At 44.1% G+C, this 16,612-nt stretch overlaps 1 protein-coding gene across 8 annotated transcripts in view; it reads right to left on the bottom strand.

Annotated features, from left to right (window-relative positions):
- The window catches only part of USP34 (ubiquitin specific peptidase 34), a 110,886-nt gene extending 94,604 nt beyond the window's left edge, over positions 1 to 16,282 (bottom strand). For all 8 annotated transcript variants that reach the window (XM_066177867.1, XM_066177871.1, XM_066177870.1 and 5 more), the window contains exon 1: positions 15,975 to 16,282. In XM_066177867.1, coding sequence (XP_066033964.1) covers positions 15,975 to 16,017 — 43 coding nt within the window. In that variant the 5' untranslated portion in view covers positions 16,018 to 16,282. The remainder of the gene's footprint in view (positions 1 to 15,974) is intronic.
- Positions 16,283 to 16,612: the final 330 nt, after the last annotated feature.

The raw sequence follows: 16,612 nt of genomic DNA, 5'->3' as shown, positions 1-16,612 counted from the left end.
TTGAAAAAAGGACATCACGTATGCACATACATCCACATTTTCATACATATGCATACATACAAATAAAAAAACATCCCAAAAGCAGCCTCTGAACAGGATACCATCCAACTTTAAAAACCACTTTTCTGTCTCACTCCTGTAAGGCTTTAAAGATTCTACACAACACTGGACAAAGCTCAAGATGGAGAAGCAGACTAAAAGATGGGTATCGCTCAAGATCATCTTTTACTTTAAACACCACAAATTACCATGATAGTTGACTTTCTGAAAGCCAAAGCATAGCACTGAAGAAACCAAGAACTCCATCACACAATTTAGGTCAAGCTTACCACAAAAGACAGATCCTTAGCTATAGACAGTATCCAAAAAAAAAAAAAAATAAACCAACAACCAACAAACCACCCCAAAAAGCCAAAACAAAAAAAAACCCTGCCCAGCATCAAAGGTTCATAAAACCTCTGTTTTCCCAATTTTGTGAGCTTTGTTTCACTAAGATGAATTCCTTCTAACTTGGCAAAAAAAACCTTGACAATTTAGTAGTAACAAAGCTGATTTTACCTTGTAGGATCTTACACATACACTTCTAGCACTCCCCTCATCCCCACATCACCCAGCTTTAACAAGCGAGACAGCAGCTCCAGCTGCCAGAGCAGCCTTTTCATTGCAAAAGTTTCAATCACTCCTAAATTTCCCTCTTTGAGATTATAAAGAACTGAAAGTTAAGCAAACTGGCTCCTTAAAAGCTACAATTGCCATGTAAAGAAGACAGAATAGAGAAGTTATGGAAATACTGAAACTAATGCCCCAGGTCAAAAAATAGGGAGGTATTTGCACAAGTTGGAGAACCTGTTATTTTCCTGTTTATGTATTCGACATCTCACAGGCTGACCAACTTCTACTGGTCTTCTTTATTAATCACTGCTAATTAATACAGCAGCTACAGACATGATTTCCCTTTGGGTTTCTGTACCTAGAAATAATGTTGGGCTTATTCCTGAAAAGACAGGAGGCACCACACTGAGGCTGCAGTTTTCCATGGAGCTTAGCTAAGTCCGTGCCACTGCCAAAAGGGGCAGTGACACATGTGGCTTCTCCTCCTGCACCTCAGCTCGAGTTCTCTCTTGCTCCTTATCAGAAATTATCTTATTCAGTTAATTTGTGTCCTCACAACCAAAATTTCAACCTTAGGCCTTTGAGTTCCTCTGAGTATCAGATCTGTGGATGCCCCTGATTTACAGCACCTCTGTTTAGGGGCACATGCAGCTCCAAGTACAGATGCAATTGGTTCTGAAGCAATTGGAAGATTTTTTTTTTTTTTAATTGAAAAAAGTACAGATGGAAAAGCAATAGGAACAAACACACTCAATGTCATTGCTGGGCATTTTCTGATTTCTGCCAGTTCTGTAAGAACTTCCTTACTGCACGATTTCACTTCCAAATGATGATGCCTGCCTCTCCTTATAAATTAGTTCTCTACCTTGAAGAGGCCAGTAGTTAAACCAGACTCATTCACTTAAGAATAAAGCCTGTCCTTTATTCTCTCCCATACTCCAGCATCCTGCCATGCCTCAGAACCTCCTCAATCTGCTGCCTCCTCACTTTCTCACACTTTCACTGTTTAAAATTCAACAGTAAAAATCACGTCAAACTTTTCAAAAAACTTCTACTGCATCAAGCCTCCTTCCTACAAATTGATTTGGTTAGATGAGACCCCTCCCTAGTTTCACACTCAAGACAGTGATTCCCAGAGGATGCACTAAGTTATCCTTGTATCCACCAAGAGCCTCTGAACCTCATCAGAGTGGCAGCCTGCGTGCTCTCATGAATAAGAATTGATAATATGTGCTCCAGAGCTTTCCAGCCAGGCATTCCAGGATCTCCAAGTTTCTGTCTCAGCAGTGGCACTCCAATCCAAGGCTCAGCTCCTTCATGTCTGCAGTGGCTGCTTCCTTCTCCAGGCACAGGCAAGGCAGCAATGTTAGAGATGCTCTCCTTCCCCAAATCTGAGCTCAACTTTCTTCTCCTTCCTTAAATTTGCTCTTCCAACTCTTTCTCCTCAGTTAATGCCTCTTAGACCTTTCCACTCTCCAGTCCTTCCTCTTCCCTCTTTGGTCCCATGCACGCAAACACCTTCACCCTGCACTAGATCCAATTTCACCATCAATACAGCCCAGTTCAAGCCCACAGTACAATGGCATCCGTAGCCACGCATTTCAAGCAGCATCAGCATTCCCACAGGAACTCCGGGAGCCAGAGTGGGAACGGCACAAATCCAACTGGCCAATCCAGCTGAAAACTACCCACATTCTTGTTGGCTTTGTAAGACATGGAATACTCAGGCTGGCACTTAGTGAGCAGGGGAAGCTGGGAAGGGAAGTGTGAGGAACATGGAGCTGGGAGAAGTAAACGCCTTTAGAGTAAGCAGAGTTGTAAAATTGCCCCGCCCCATGTGGAGCAACTTCACCCCAACATTGCTCATCTGTGGGCAAAGATGTGGTTACTATTAAAGTCTCAAAAAACCAGAATATTGAAGGCTTTAAGCACACAGAACTAACCAGCTGAAAGAAGGAAAACTGGGATGCAGGTTAATTCCAGCTAAATATATTCAACCAATATAATGCAGGAATTGGGGTCTTTCCACATACTTGCAAGGGCTCATCTCACTGAGTAGTCACAAGATGGTTTAGAGATCTTTTTATAACAGTAAAACCATAGAACAAAAAGCTGAGCTCATAACTAACCTGATCTAACATCTCCTAGTGTGTAAGTTTTCAGATATTCATTAAAAAAAAATCAGACTGACTTGAAGTGTAATTGTTCATTCAAGCAGCTGATGAGAAGCCAAAACATACCATGGTCAAAGTAAAAATTTAAAACATTTCATATAAAAAAATAAAAAAGATAATTTCCTTGCTGTTTCCCCAATCTCCTGTTTTACTTGGCTCGCTCTAAATGAAAACTTGGGTGATTTACCTAATCTTTCACAGAAGGGTGATTTGCTAAAAGTGTGTTACAGTACTACAAACACAAGCTCCCCAACTCAGAGAAACTCCTGTAAATAAATTGACTAAACTAAGAAAACGACAGAAGATGAGAAAAATCAAATCAACTGCAAAGAACAGGGCAATACAATTTCAAAATACAACTGTGGCCAAAGGAAGCTAAGCTCCTAAGTGCATTTTTAGCAAGAACTTGGGAGCTAGAGGAACACACTGTAATTAGACCTCAAGGACAACCATCATGCAGGGAATATCTTATATCCAAAGGTCACTTATCATACCAAGTACAAAATCAAATGGCAAGCAAAAATAATCAGTTTTAAAAGCGCACTCTCTCCTTTCAGCAACATAAGAGAGTCAAAAGCAAACAATGCAATACTCTTTAAGTTCTGTAACTGTAATTTCTCCGTATTCCAAACTGTGACGAGGTCCAGTTGCATATGGATTGTGCTCCCTCCCCCTCCTCCCTCAAGCCTCATCTGATATCAGCTTCTCATGGGAAAGACCAGATCACTTGCAGAATGAACATTATTCTCAGAAATTGGTCACTGATACAGAATAAACAGAGGAAAGGAGCCACACACTAAACAAAACAGCATTAGGAGTAATAGCACTAATCTTGAAAGAAATCTCTATGTGTATATAGATAAATGTATAGCTTTTTGTGTAAGTACCATTTCTCACACAGAGAACCAGCACTTTTTTTTTCAATGCATTGAGATGTTTCCAGTGATTAGTAGGGGTTCTCTTTTGCTTAGGATCAACAGCATGTAAGATGATATCCACAGAATTCTGCATCTCCCATTCCCTTTCTACTTCACCTATTAGAATTATTTTTTTTATTATAAAGAATTCACGAAGACCTTAGGTTGATTCACCAGAGTTCTTCCTGACCTTTATGGAGCCATCTTTGACAAGTCTTTAATAGGACACTGTCAGCTTGAAGTTCAACTGGCCACCCTCCCCTACAACTTTTCAGTGAGGAAAAAGTCTTCTTTCTTCCTCTTAGTCTCCACAACACAAAAGCAGAATACTGACTAGATACACATAATCAAAGAGAAGCACAGCTGCAGAACGTTTGCAGAAATACAAAAAGTTAATTCTTTGGAATTAGAAACACTTGTTCAAATGCCAGGAACAACCAGACCTGTAACCCCAAACTCTACTGCAATAAAATTCTATAATGGCCTGGGTAAGGTGCTTGAGTGCCTGTAATGCTACCTTGATGATCACACTCATCACACCTCTACAGCATTACAGGTAACTACAACCATCTCCATCCCATAACACACCTCAATTCATTTTAAGTCTACATCAAACTTTAAACTTCTTGTATTAATAAATATTACAGCTTGGTAAATAGATTGCTTTCCTGCAACTTTTTGACTATGAAGTATATAAATATTAAAACACAAATATTCTGAAGGCAACATAATGGCTTAAAGACAGGATTTAGCAACTTTAGGAGTCTCATTTCCTTAGAAAAAACCAAAACTGTGATCGTGTCAGACACAAACTTCTGATCAAAGGCCACTTCAACAAAACTGGCAAAGGTTTGCAAGTCTAAGCAATACTGTGTTCTTAGGAATGGAAATGCAGGAGCTACCCAAAAGAGCAAGGAAAAAGCAGTTTCATCTGGTTATTTATTTAGCACCTGAGTAATTCCTCACAGCCACCCTGAGATCAGAAGGGCCTGAGGAGTTTTAATTCAGTATTCCAGTGCACAGCAGTTACACAAAAAGCAGAGTCAGCCTTGGTATGTTCATCAACCAGACAGCATTTCTAAGACAACTTCACTAGAACAGGGCAAATCAGCTGACCTCAGGTAACTGCTGCCTTTCTCTTCTGTTTCCCTGCAAACATCAACAAGTTCTCTCTTTCCATGTCTACATTCCCCTTCTCATCCCACCTCCCTATCTTCTCCAGCAAACACCTGTTCTCCTTTAATCATAATAAGTTAATGCAGTCTGGAGCAAAACAGCAGCAGCTGGCTCTGGGCAGCTGTGTGCAATTTAAGAATTGGCACTTTGCAGGAGTGATGCCACCCTCAAGTTTTCACCATGCTAGGTCACGTTTGCTTTGGGTTAAAATGCCCCCTTTAGAATGGCTGCAGATGTCCACCTAAACCAAAAAAAGTCCTTCTTGAGAGCATCTTAAGACTTCCACCTTCTCAAAGAGAACCGGCCACAGCCACTGCTTCCAGGAACAGTTCCACACTGTCTTAAACACAGCCAAATGCCAATTATCAGAAGATACCCTGATTTACCCAGCACACTGGAGCTGGTTCTACCTAGAACTACCCTAGTGAACCACTAAATAAACTCCTAGATTCAGCATCTCAAATGCAGGACAGCTGTGCTGCAGCATGAGGCAGGCCAGGTCTGGCAGCAGCACTGCACCTTGCACTCAAAGCCAAGCCTAAGTTACTTCACCATGTAAACTCACTTCTCCCACTCAGTGAGCCACAGCTCAAAGTTCACCAATACTAAATCCACAGACACCTAACAGCGGCAATCTGGCCAGAATAAGATGGGAATGTGAAATGCCTAATTCAGGCTGGGTTATGCCAATGACTGAGGAACAAGCAGCATCCCATGCAGCACTGAGCGGCATGGATACAGAGGAGACTCCCAACACAGGCTCAAGGAGCAGAATGAGCTCCCATCAGTGAAACACTGTGTAATGCACGTATGGCCTTTTTGATCAAACACCAGCAGGAAATGGGGAAGACCAGCTTGTGGGATATCTGGCTGGGAATGGAATAAACTGGGCCAAACTGCATCTGGCTCTGGCTCTGCTGGCCCAAGAAGACTGGCCAGGAGTCTCCACATTGTCCTTTTCACACCCCCAGCTTCTGAGAGGGCTCCCTGGGCCCAGCATGGCACAGCAGGAGGGCACAAAGCTGTTCCCGGCCAGTGGGATGCCCAGGCTGCTGCATTTCCATGGAAGCCTGGCAGGACAGCAGGGCTGAGCCTGGCCCCAGCAGTGCTCATCAGCACTGGTTCCATGTCAGACAGGAGGAGTCCCTAAAAGATCTGTGGGATCTCTGCACTGCACCTCCTAATGCTTCTGTTATCTTGGGATTCTCAGCAGCCAAGATATTGCAGTCCTCCCTCTCCAGGGAAAGGCAAGTTACATATTACTAAGGAAAAAAAAACCACAAAGCAATTTCAAAGCATCTGTGCCACTCACTGGAGTTTAGGAAAAAAAAAAAAAGTATCAGTCTTATTTCAGAGTCCTATTTTAACTCAATATTGTGAATTGTCTTTGACTCCAAGACAAGATGTTACAATTCTGGGAAGACTGTGTTTTTTGCTTTGTATTGAAGTTGTCATAGTTCCTCTTTTAATTAAGAAAAAACCCAACAAAACAAAACAAAAAACCCCAGCTCAATTTAGGCAGTATTTCCACAATCAAGTCTGCCTGACATCACCAAAACACGTACTAGATGTGGAAAGTCAGGCTGCCCATCATAATATTTTGACAACAGCCACTGCAAGTTTCTTAAGGAATCAATGCAGGATTGGACAAGCGCTGCATAATTTGAGCATTTCCGAGCATATCACTAATTATCCCAAGGTAAATTTCAAAGCTAGGGCTGACAGTGTCAATGCCAGAACTACTGCTCAGATAAAGGATTGCTCGCCTTCAGTTTACAAGAGAGCACTTGCATTCTTTCCTTTCAATAACGTAATGTATCAGTACTTGAATGACTCTGGGTTTGAGTAATTTTTCTCTAATGCTCCAGCTCTGAACTTCTTCTGAAATACTACTTTAAGGTAAAGACACAAAACTCAGTCTATCAAACTGCTTAATAAGTAGAACAAAGATTTAATTGCGTGAACAAGGTTCCAAAAGCTAAAGAGGTTTTCTATTAGTTTTAATTAAAAGTAGCCAGGAATGCAAAAATTAAAATACCTACTCCAGGAAGCATTCTATTTTCAAGAGAGAACTTTGCAAATTAGTTCAGCTGTACTACTTGGCACGCTGTGAATCAGTTTCAGACAACAACGGCAGCTTTCCCCCACAACCACAAAGAAAAGGCCCACGACTGAGCCACCCTGGCCCATAAGAAGCAACAGATTACCAGTAGATTTAAAACAAAAGCATGTAATGACTGTGCTCCAGGTTCCAGGGACAAAATCTGTGAGAGGCAAATATGATTAATTCATTTCTTACCGAGTATATTTAAGCCTGCTTAAACAAGGAGATGAGAGGTAAATGGGCAGTGGGTCATTATCCTCAATGGAGCTTCGGGCAGCTCATTGAAAGCCCAGGAAGAGCTCGCTCAGCATTTGAACTCCAAGGCTTTATTTGTTTCCATCAGCACAGGTGCAAGCAACACCCATTCAGAAAGGACAATAAAATCCGGAGAAAGGGCAGGCTAGCAATGAAGCCACTGTCTCTCTCAACTTTCAGTTACACACTCAAATTGTGCATTCCTTTGTGCCAGATAATCTGTATTTAGTAATTCTCTCAAACACATGGTGAACTAGGTAATTTATTGGCTAAAGCAATTATAAAATTTTGAAAAGCTGATCAGTTGAAAGAAGGAAGAGAAATAAGCGATGACTGGAGGCGATGCACAGGGTCCTTACAAGTGTATCCAGGAGAGCTGTCAAGTTCCATGACAAGCATCCCCCATGAAAATACCAGAAAATCCATTTACAGATGCCATTTTGATATAAACTAATGTTTTTACAGGTCTCATATCAGCCAGTACACATGGGGCAGTATCTGTAGCTATGGCTACACAGAGTTCAAAGCCAAGTCACCCTGGAAAGACTCAAACTGGCACTGCTGCGCAGACCAACCAAGTCTCCAAGACACTGATGGAACCTGATTTCAATTTCTGATCAGCTTGATCAGACTGCATCTACCCTAAATATTACATCAGCACATCAAGCACTGACACTTAGGACTTGAAATACTCTGGCACAAGTTTCACTCCAAATATTAAGGAAAAAAGGTAGCTCAGAGGCAAAAGTAGTTCAACCCTAAGAAAACCAGCAAGAGTTTGTCGTTAGCTGTGAAAGAAGTCAGAGACCAGCCAATACAGACAAGGATTTACTGCACTGACCGTCCTTCAACTAAGCAGAATTGACTTTAATCAAGCTTTTGAGCTCACACTCCCTAGTGTTATCCCATAACAGTTCCAAGAAGGAAAAATAAAGTTTTCAGTCTCTTGTATCAGCTGCTGCCTGTGAGCCCAGAGTGCAATCCCACCACACACCTCCTGTCCAGAACACAGGTGTCTGACAAGGGCGGGTAAGCTGTGCTACGCAAGCCTTCCACACACAGCCCATTTCCCAAATTCCTCAGCCGATACGGATTCTCTGGCCCCTCTACAGCTTTTCTGGAGCTGCGCTCCCTAGCAAAGACCTCACTGTCCATTTCCAGCACTGCTCACAGCTTCTCCAAGCAGACAGAGCACAGATGTGAAAGCACTGTCAGTTTTGTTGATGCCCACAGAGTTTAGAATGAAATCTGATGACGAGATTTGCAAAGAACAGAGACTCCAGGCAGCAAATGACTCTGAAAAGTGCCAGTTTTTCAGTTCACACCCACTTAAAAGTAATTTCACTGCTGGTGAAAACCATGGGGTTTTGTATCGAAACCTAAATTATGAAGAATTTAATAATTACATGTTATAGAATAATAAATAGGCAACTGAGCACTTCCTGAAGATGAAGTTAAACTCCTGCTAGAAATTATCAAATCCCCTCCAAAATGAGTCAAGAAGCACAAAAGAAAAATAAAGACAACGAGTGTTGAACACGGCATAAAGCTTATTTCTATACACACTTACAAAGATGAAAAGCTCTCATGTGGAAGTCAGTGCAATGAATTGGAGGCTCCTTCAATGTGTGGAAAGTGTGGGAAAAGGCAAAAAACTTTTGCCACTCACCTCACTGATGGGAACCAATGATCTGCAGGGATGCTGATCTAGAAATGAGCCTCAATTGTCATGGGTTTCTCAAGTCTCATTCACAGCCCTTCCACAAATTACCTGAAGAAAGATCAACTCCCATAGGTGCATTTTCCACAAGGATTTTTTTTGACAACTTTCAACTTCTTCCACCAGTTGTTCCAGCACTAAATCTCATGAGCAGCTCTATACAAATGCACAGAACTGCAATGCATTTGCACCAGAGTTCCCTTGGGAAGCACACTGTCCACCAGACGTGCTGGATCCGAACAAGTCCAGAAATAAAACTTTGAAGATCTACAACAAGCTGGATATTTTTACCAAGTGTTAAGAGCACCTCACAGTTAAGAAATCCTCACAGTTGCACGTCCGTGTTTAGCATTCAGACTGCAAATCAATTTCCATACAAGGAAAGGAACAAAGTGGAAAGAATGGCTTCTCACCTCTTCACATTTTCGAGAAATTGACAATTTGCTGCACAAAATGAAAGAAGAAATCACCTCAATATAAGCTTAAACAACAGAAATTAAATGGCCACAATTCTGTTTAATTGCAGCATGCTGTTACTACAAGCAGCACTGAGTAATCAGCACAACCACTTGCTCCTGAGCATGGTAAGAATCTTTTTCACATTGTCCCAGCATCCAGACAACTACAAAGGTGTAGCTTGGGCTGCAGAAATCCCTATTAGCTACCTGAAAAAAACTCAGAGAAGAAAACAGATGAAATAAAAGGAACCAAGAAGTAAACATTGATCTTCCCTCCTAATCACTAAAATGCCAAATCATAGCCTGCTCGTCACTTGGACACAGAACACGATTCCAGGATTTGCTTTTCTGACTCAACGTTAGTTGAACACAGAAAGATGGAAGCAAACTACAGTGACATGGAGAAATCAAGCAGCAAGGAATTAAAACCTCTAACAAAGGAAGTCTGTAGTAGCAATAACACGGAAGAAAAAGAAGCAAAAAGGAATTCTATGAATTAAAGGAATGGGTGAGGCTCATAATGGCCTGAAGTGTCTCCATGGCAGACAAAACCATCAATCTCCCAAGGCCAAGGCATCCCCTCCAAGGCAGGCCAAGGGAAATGGAGCCAGGTCTGCCCCCCAAGATCCTGCCCCCTGAGCCCCAGAGCGACAGAGCCCGAGCACCCACAGCGCCCCACAACACTCTGCAGCCAAGGACAGCTCCAAGAGCTGCTCTGGGAGAAGAACCAACACCAACAGCATCCCCGACAGCCTAAAGCACATTGTCCTGGATTTAGGTCAGGAATTGCTTGGGACTTGGGTGACCTGAAAACTACCCTTATGAAGGGAAAGCAATATAGCAGCAAACTCATCAAAAGAATCAGCAAACAGGAAGATTTCCTACATGGGAAACATGATGACTTCAAGCTCTATGCTGATCAAGTGTCTTTTGAACATGAAGCAAGGGATGCTCTTCTTTTCCTTTCTTGCTTTCTTCATTTTCCTCGAAGTTATCCACTGACTAATCCACTCTACAATGCTGGAGCCTCGTGGCCTTATGGATATGATTCCAAGTACTGATCCAACAGAAGATTTCACTCTATACAAAGAGAAGCATCTTGGTAAACACACATCAGCAGTCTGTAACTCCCAACAAAACTCAGCAGAATGGGATTTACGTAACTCATCTTCAGCATCACTGATCAAGTGGCTCGAGCAATGAGAAGAAACCAGTTTGCAGTAGCCTGAACAGGAAAAGTCTCAGGACAAAATCATTTCTGATCACATCAAATAACATGAACCAAAATAATTGTACAGAACAAACGCTGAAACATCTTTCCAAAACTAGAAGCCTTTTAGCTATTAAAAGTCACAGAGTTTCTCCTTCAATTGCTTTACGATTACAAACAAACCAACTTTGTCTTAGTGTCACCTTCCCTTTCACTTTAGAAAGTTCACAACTCATGAGGATACAAATTCCTCCTCCGAATTCTTCCCTCTGTTTACTCCAGTTGATTTGGAGTAGTACTTCACAGTCCATAACTGCAATTTGGCAATGCTGCTATAAGAAAAGGTTATTTTCATTTTCCTTTAAGCCTGGTTGCTCATTGCCTTAAAAAGGGTCAAAGACAAAAGTAAACATTTAAAAATTACTGAATTTCAGCATTAAAAACAAGTGACTTTCTCTTCTTCAATAGAAGACAGCAAAGATCCAAAAGTCTGGGCAGTTACCCCAGTAAATCCTCCATAGTGTCTCTGCAGAGGTTGTGAACATGGAAATATCATTTAAGGAAAAAAAAAAAAAAAGATTACTCTTTTAAAAAAGGGAAAATAAAAGAAAAAAGCCATGCAAAAGAGACAACTTCTACAGTTTTGCACAAGAGGAATCATCAGACAGCCAAATGAAACTTTAGATCTGCACAAAACACTAGAGGAAATCGAGTAATCAATCCTGAAGTTTACAGGTAATCACTGAACAAGTGAGAGCAGCTCTTGGAGACCAAGTGATGTTAATGATGCAATATTTGTAATAATTTTATAACCCATCCTCAATATCTGAGTTATCACAGCATAAAATATTGATCCTCTCCAGATCCCAAAGAGCAAACTGAATGCTGCAATGTTTTGGAACACAACTGCTCACCTACCTCAAGGTAAACATACCCTCACCCAACCTCCAAGGCTACTCTTGGTACTCCCCACATGCCAAAAAAACATGACAAGGAGCCAAGCCAAGAATCTCCAGCCTCCAAATTCAGGGCTATCCTCAAACTACACAAATAGTAAAGCACTCCAGCACCTCAAGTGTTTTATGGACCTGATCATTCTGGGAGCAGTTCTGCAGGCCAGCTGACAGTGATAACAGACAGAAAAACAACAGTGTGAGTCCACATTCGTCTCCTGTGCTTCAGTAAACTGGAGGGGGGTGTTTTGGGTTAGTCATTGGGGTTTTTTATTTTTCTGGTTTACTAAAGGGAAAACATAAGGAGAAAAATAGCCTGCAAGCAGGTGTACTAGAATAACATCTAGAAGGCTCTAATCATCAGTATGAACTGATTTTATAATATTTCAGAGCTGACTGGGAAAAAAAAATGGGCTAAAGGGGTAATAATTGAGAAAAGTGAAGCAGAATGCTGGGAAGAAAACAAACTTTGTTCCCAGAAACCAAGAACTGGGAAAAACCGAGGCCTACCAAGGTAACCTAAAACCACAGCTGCCACTACATAACAAAACCTATTTTTCCATGTTGTAATCTTCATTTCTTACTTTTATAAAACCCAAAGCAAACAACAAGAACAAACCAAGCCTAAACCAAAATCATCTACGGGGTTTTAAGTCAACACACATCAAGCTCAGCTGCAGTCCCAAAGGGAAGCCTGGTAGCAGGCGAGCTGAGCTGGGCTCTGTGGGCCACGCCAGGGCTGGGAGGACGCTGACTCAGGACTGCCCTGAGAACAGACCGGCACTCTCAGCTCAGCACAGGCACTCCCAGGACAGGCCTGCACTCAACACACACTCAGCACGGAGCACCACATCCTCAGAACTCGGGAGTGAAGCCTCAGCAGGGATGGCACGGATCTACAGGCAGCTCAAACTATGCCCGTGGCTCCAGGTGGGACACAGCAACCTGCAGAACTTCTGTAAGAGACCTGAGGCAGCCAAAGCCACCTCCGATGTTACATTTCTGTTTTCTGGCTTCCTTTAGGGTTGAGATTATCTGGGTATCCGTGCAGTGCCTAGCTAAACAGAGCTGTCCTGATCAGGGCCTCTGGACAGCACAGAAATGTAAATATTACTCAAGAACAAATGAAACTCAATATAAACCCTCCTAGACTGACAAGACCTGGCATCCAAAGAAACCAAGGAATGCAAAGTATATCAGGGTTCATTTTGGGATACAGAATGCTGTAGACGAACATAAAAGCGCAGAATGTTCTCAGTGCGCTTTTCCTGTAAAATTTGTGCACATTTAAATGAGCCACGAGAATCTGCTCTTAAGCTCATTGTAAATAAGTGGCCTTATCTTAAAAAGCAGCCTATTGTGTCTTCCCTTTTTTTTTTTTCTTCCTATTAAAGGCTACTAAAAATGTTTATATTGTGTAAGAGTAATTAAAGAAAAATCAGACTCTTTACAGACTTTACTCCTATTAAATCCTGTCTGGAATAATGCAAATGATGCTAAGAAATCTACAGTGAGAAATTAAGACTGTTTGCTCTGATTGAACAGATGTCTTACAGTGCAAAAACCCCTCTAAAGTCTGGGCATTTCATAGGGGAATTTTACTGAGTTCCTGGATCAAATCATAACTTGAAATTCCTACTTCTCAGGAAATAATTTCAAGATCAGGGAATTTACTGGGTTGAACATGCAGACCAAATGCTGAAAATCAAGATGCTGCAAGAGAAGGAAAGGAAATATCTACCAAAAAACACAACACTGCTGATTCCGTCCACAGAATACTGCCTGCTCCTCATGCTTAAGCACAGCAGTGTATGTTAAATACATACATGCACACTTACAAACCCTGTGCCAAAAAAATAAGCTGATCAATCTACAGGTGTCCAGTTCAGCACCTCAGGCAGCCCCTGAGTGCCACTGAGCCAGGACCACTAACTGCCTGTGACAAAATCAGGACACAGGACCTAGAGTCTTCCCAGGACATAACCCTGAGCCTTCACAAAGGTCACTGCTGCACAAAACCCCCAGATCTGCACAGTTGTGGGGTGTGGGTCAATACTGGAGCCGTTTGCAGTGGGACTAAGATGCTTCTAATAAAAATCTGCCTGTTTGATGGCAGAGCTGTTCAGTTCCACCTTTCTGTCACCCCTCAGTCGGTAACTTCTTAGGAAGAAAACAGGAGCTTCCCACGTGTTCCTTCCCAAACACCACGCTGAGAGCTGCTGTCACTCCCCCTTCCAAGTCAACTGTAATGCAAGTGATACCAAATTATATTTTGTAAACATCAGAGCAAATGAAGACCAAGGGCAGTGTGTGGCCATGTAAAAATGGCTTAGCAAGGAAATTCCAAAAGAAAGGAGATGCTGTTTCCTGGACCTCTCTGAAAACCCTGCTTGGGGAGCCCTGATGCAGAGCTGATCCCAAAAGCTCCGTGGGCAGCAAAGGAAGCTGCTGGCAGCCTGTGGCTCACACATTTCGGCCATGACCCCATTCTTTACTACCACTTTTCATTTCTGCTGCAGTGCTTTAAAAACCAAAGCCTGACATCCTTTGTGGATTACGTACCTTTCATTATTACTTAAGGAACACCAATAACTCAACTGGAAGTTATAAAAGAAACCATCTCTTTCTCGCAGTTCAGCCCTATCCAGTGAGAAGAGCGCACCATCACACATCTTTGTATCCAAACACATACACCAAATAGCTCTGGGGATTTACAGTGGGCTTCTTTCTCTGAAGGGAAGGCCAAACCTAATGTCACTTAAGCAGCATTTTTTGAAATTAACTACATAGCAGCAGTACTTCAGTATTTTCCTAATGAATTTTGATTTTCAAAGAATATTTCCTTCTACTCAATAGCAGAGATATATCTTGTATAATGCAGAACCCTTAAATTATCCATACCCCAGTTATACATATATACACATTAAAAAAGAATTGTTAAAGTGACTGAAAACATTGCTTTATCTATAGGGAAATATCCATCTCCATCAATTCCAGTTACCTTAAACCACCTGTAAAAATCAATTCATACTGGAATCTCAGGGATTCCTTGAAATTCCAAATTCAGTGTTACAACTTTTTTCCTATTTGATCACACCAATCCAAGTTTAAGCAATGATTTCTTATCAATCCATCCAAAGCAAGTGAAGTTCTCTCTTTCAACAAGCAGCTGTCATCATATACAATTGATAACTTAGTCTTATTTTGAACCTACTGTTTAAATTACCATTTGGTGTGTAATATTGACATAATCTGATTTATTCCAGCCTTCTGAACTCTCCTAGAAGTTACTTTTACACCCACATTTTTACTTCTCAAATGAAATGCTGGCCACCACTGAACAGCCTATTTCCCCAGCAAGAAAGGGGCCAATATTCAACTCCTGTAGGATCCGAGGGAAGATCAAACAGCACATGTGTGGAAATGGGCCTCAGAAGAGTGAGGACAACTCTACCCAAACCCTGTCCTAGGCAGCATTCCGCTGGAGCAGGATTTGCAGAGTGTAACCAGGGAAAATGCCATGTTTAAGATCCGAGATAGTTAAAACTTCCCTCTAATCACAAACTTCAGCTGGTAAGTTGTTTCAATTCCTCAGCATCCGTAGAAATGGTGGTTTTTTGGTCTTTGTTCGTGAGAGCTCCTGAGCAGCTGGGAAGGTACCTTGGCTGCCACGGAGCGCAGGTTCCAAGGGATACACGAGGCCTACAGGGAATTTCGTGCCCCAAACGCTGCTGATTCCAGCGGCAGCGGGGGGAACACCTGCTGTATCACCCCTCCGGCCCTGCCGGTAACACTCGCAAAGAGAAAACTTCGGGAGGGAGCCAGAGACCACCCCCGAAGCCAAAGACCCGGCAGCACCTTCCCAACCTCGCCAATCCGAGCCAGGCTTCTCCAGGCGCCGCTTCCCTCACAGCTTCGGGAGAATCGGTGCCCGAAAAGCACCTGCACGGCGTACCGAGGCCGGGCACAGGGAGGAGGAGGCAGGATCACTCCGAGCCGCCTTCGCTACTGCTGCTGCTGGTGGTTAAAAGGGACCCAGCCCAGGCCCAGCTGCCCCGGAGCGGCTCCCGGGCAGCTCCTCAGCCCGGCCAGGCCCCGCCGCGGCTGCCGGGGATGCGGATCCCGAGGGAAAGGGGGGATGGAGCGGGGACACGGCGGCGGCGGGCCCGCCCCAGGCCGCGGGGAGCGGGGAAGGAAGAGGGAAGGAAGCGCCGGGCAGGGCATGGAGGGAGCTCCTCCATGGCAGGGGAGAGAGGGAGCCCCGCGCCCGGGAGGCCCGAGGCGGGCGGGGAGAGGCGAGGAAGGAGGCGAAGCGGGGCTGTAACCCGGTGCAGAGGAGGGTCCGCGGGGTCCCGGCCCGGGGGGAGGGAAGCGGGGGAGGGCGGCCGCACTTACTCTCATTTAACACCTCCAGCAGCTCGGCGCAGCTCTCACACATTGTTCATTAACAGCAGCAGCCGCCGCCGCCGCCTCCTCCCGACCATTGATTGATCCGCTCGGTGCTGCTGATTGATGATTGATGGGGGCCGGGGCGGGGGTCACCGGGGGGGAGGGGAGGGAGGGGGCGGGAAGGAATGGGAAGAGAAGGGGAGGGGGGGGGGAGAGGCAGGGGCCGGTCTGGGATCCGGGGCGGCTGATCAATGCAAATGAGCCTGTGGCGGCGGCGGCAGCGGCGGGGAGGAGGAGGAGGAGGAGGAGGAGGAGAAGCCGAGTCACTCACTGGCTCCCAGGGACTCCACGCGCCGCCATTTTGCTGAGGGGGAAGGAGGAGGAGGAGGGGACGGGAGCGAAGGGGGGGGATAGGGCGCTCGGGCGCCGCTCGGCAGTTTCCGACCAGGCAGGAGGAGGCGAAGGTGGCCGAGTCCCTCCTCCTCCCTTTTCCCTGTTGCCCCGCCTTCCCACCGCGGTTCCGAGCGGCGGGATGGCGAGCGGGGAGGAGGAGGCAAGGGGGCGGGAGGGTAAAATGGCGGCGGCGGCGGTTGGGCGCGCGCCCGGGGAAGGGCGGGAAGCGCCTCTCCCTGCCCTCTCCCCTT

The sequence above is a fragment of the Chamaea fasciata genome, unplaced genomic scaffold (genome assembly GCF_029207755.1).
Source record: "Chamaea fasciata isolate MVZ Bird 193981 ecotype frontalis unplaced genomic scaffold, bChaFas1.0.hap1 SCAF_3, whole genome shotgun sequence".
Lineage (NCBI taxonomy): Eukaryota > Metazoa > Chordata > Aves > Passeriformes > Sylviidae > Chamaea > Chamaea fasciata.
The sequence above is the reverse complement of the archived record's forward strand: the minus strand, read 5'-3'. Positions and strand labels throughout refer to the sequence as shown.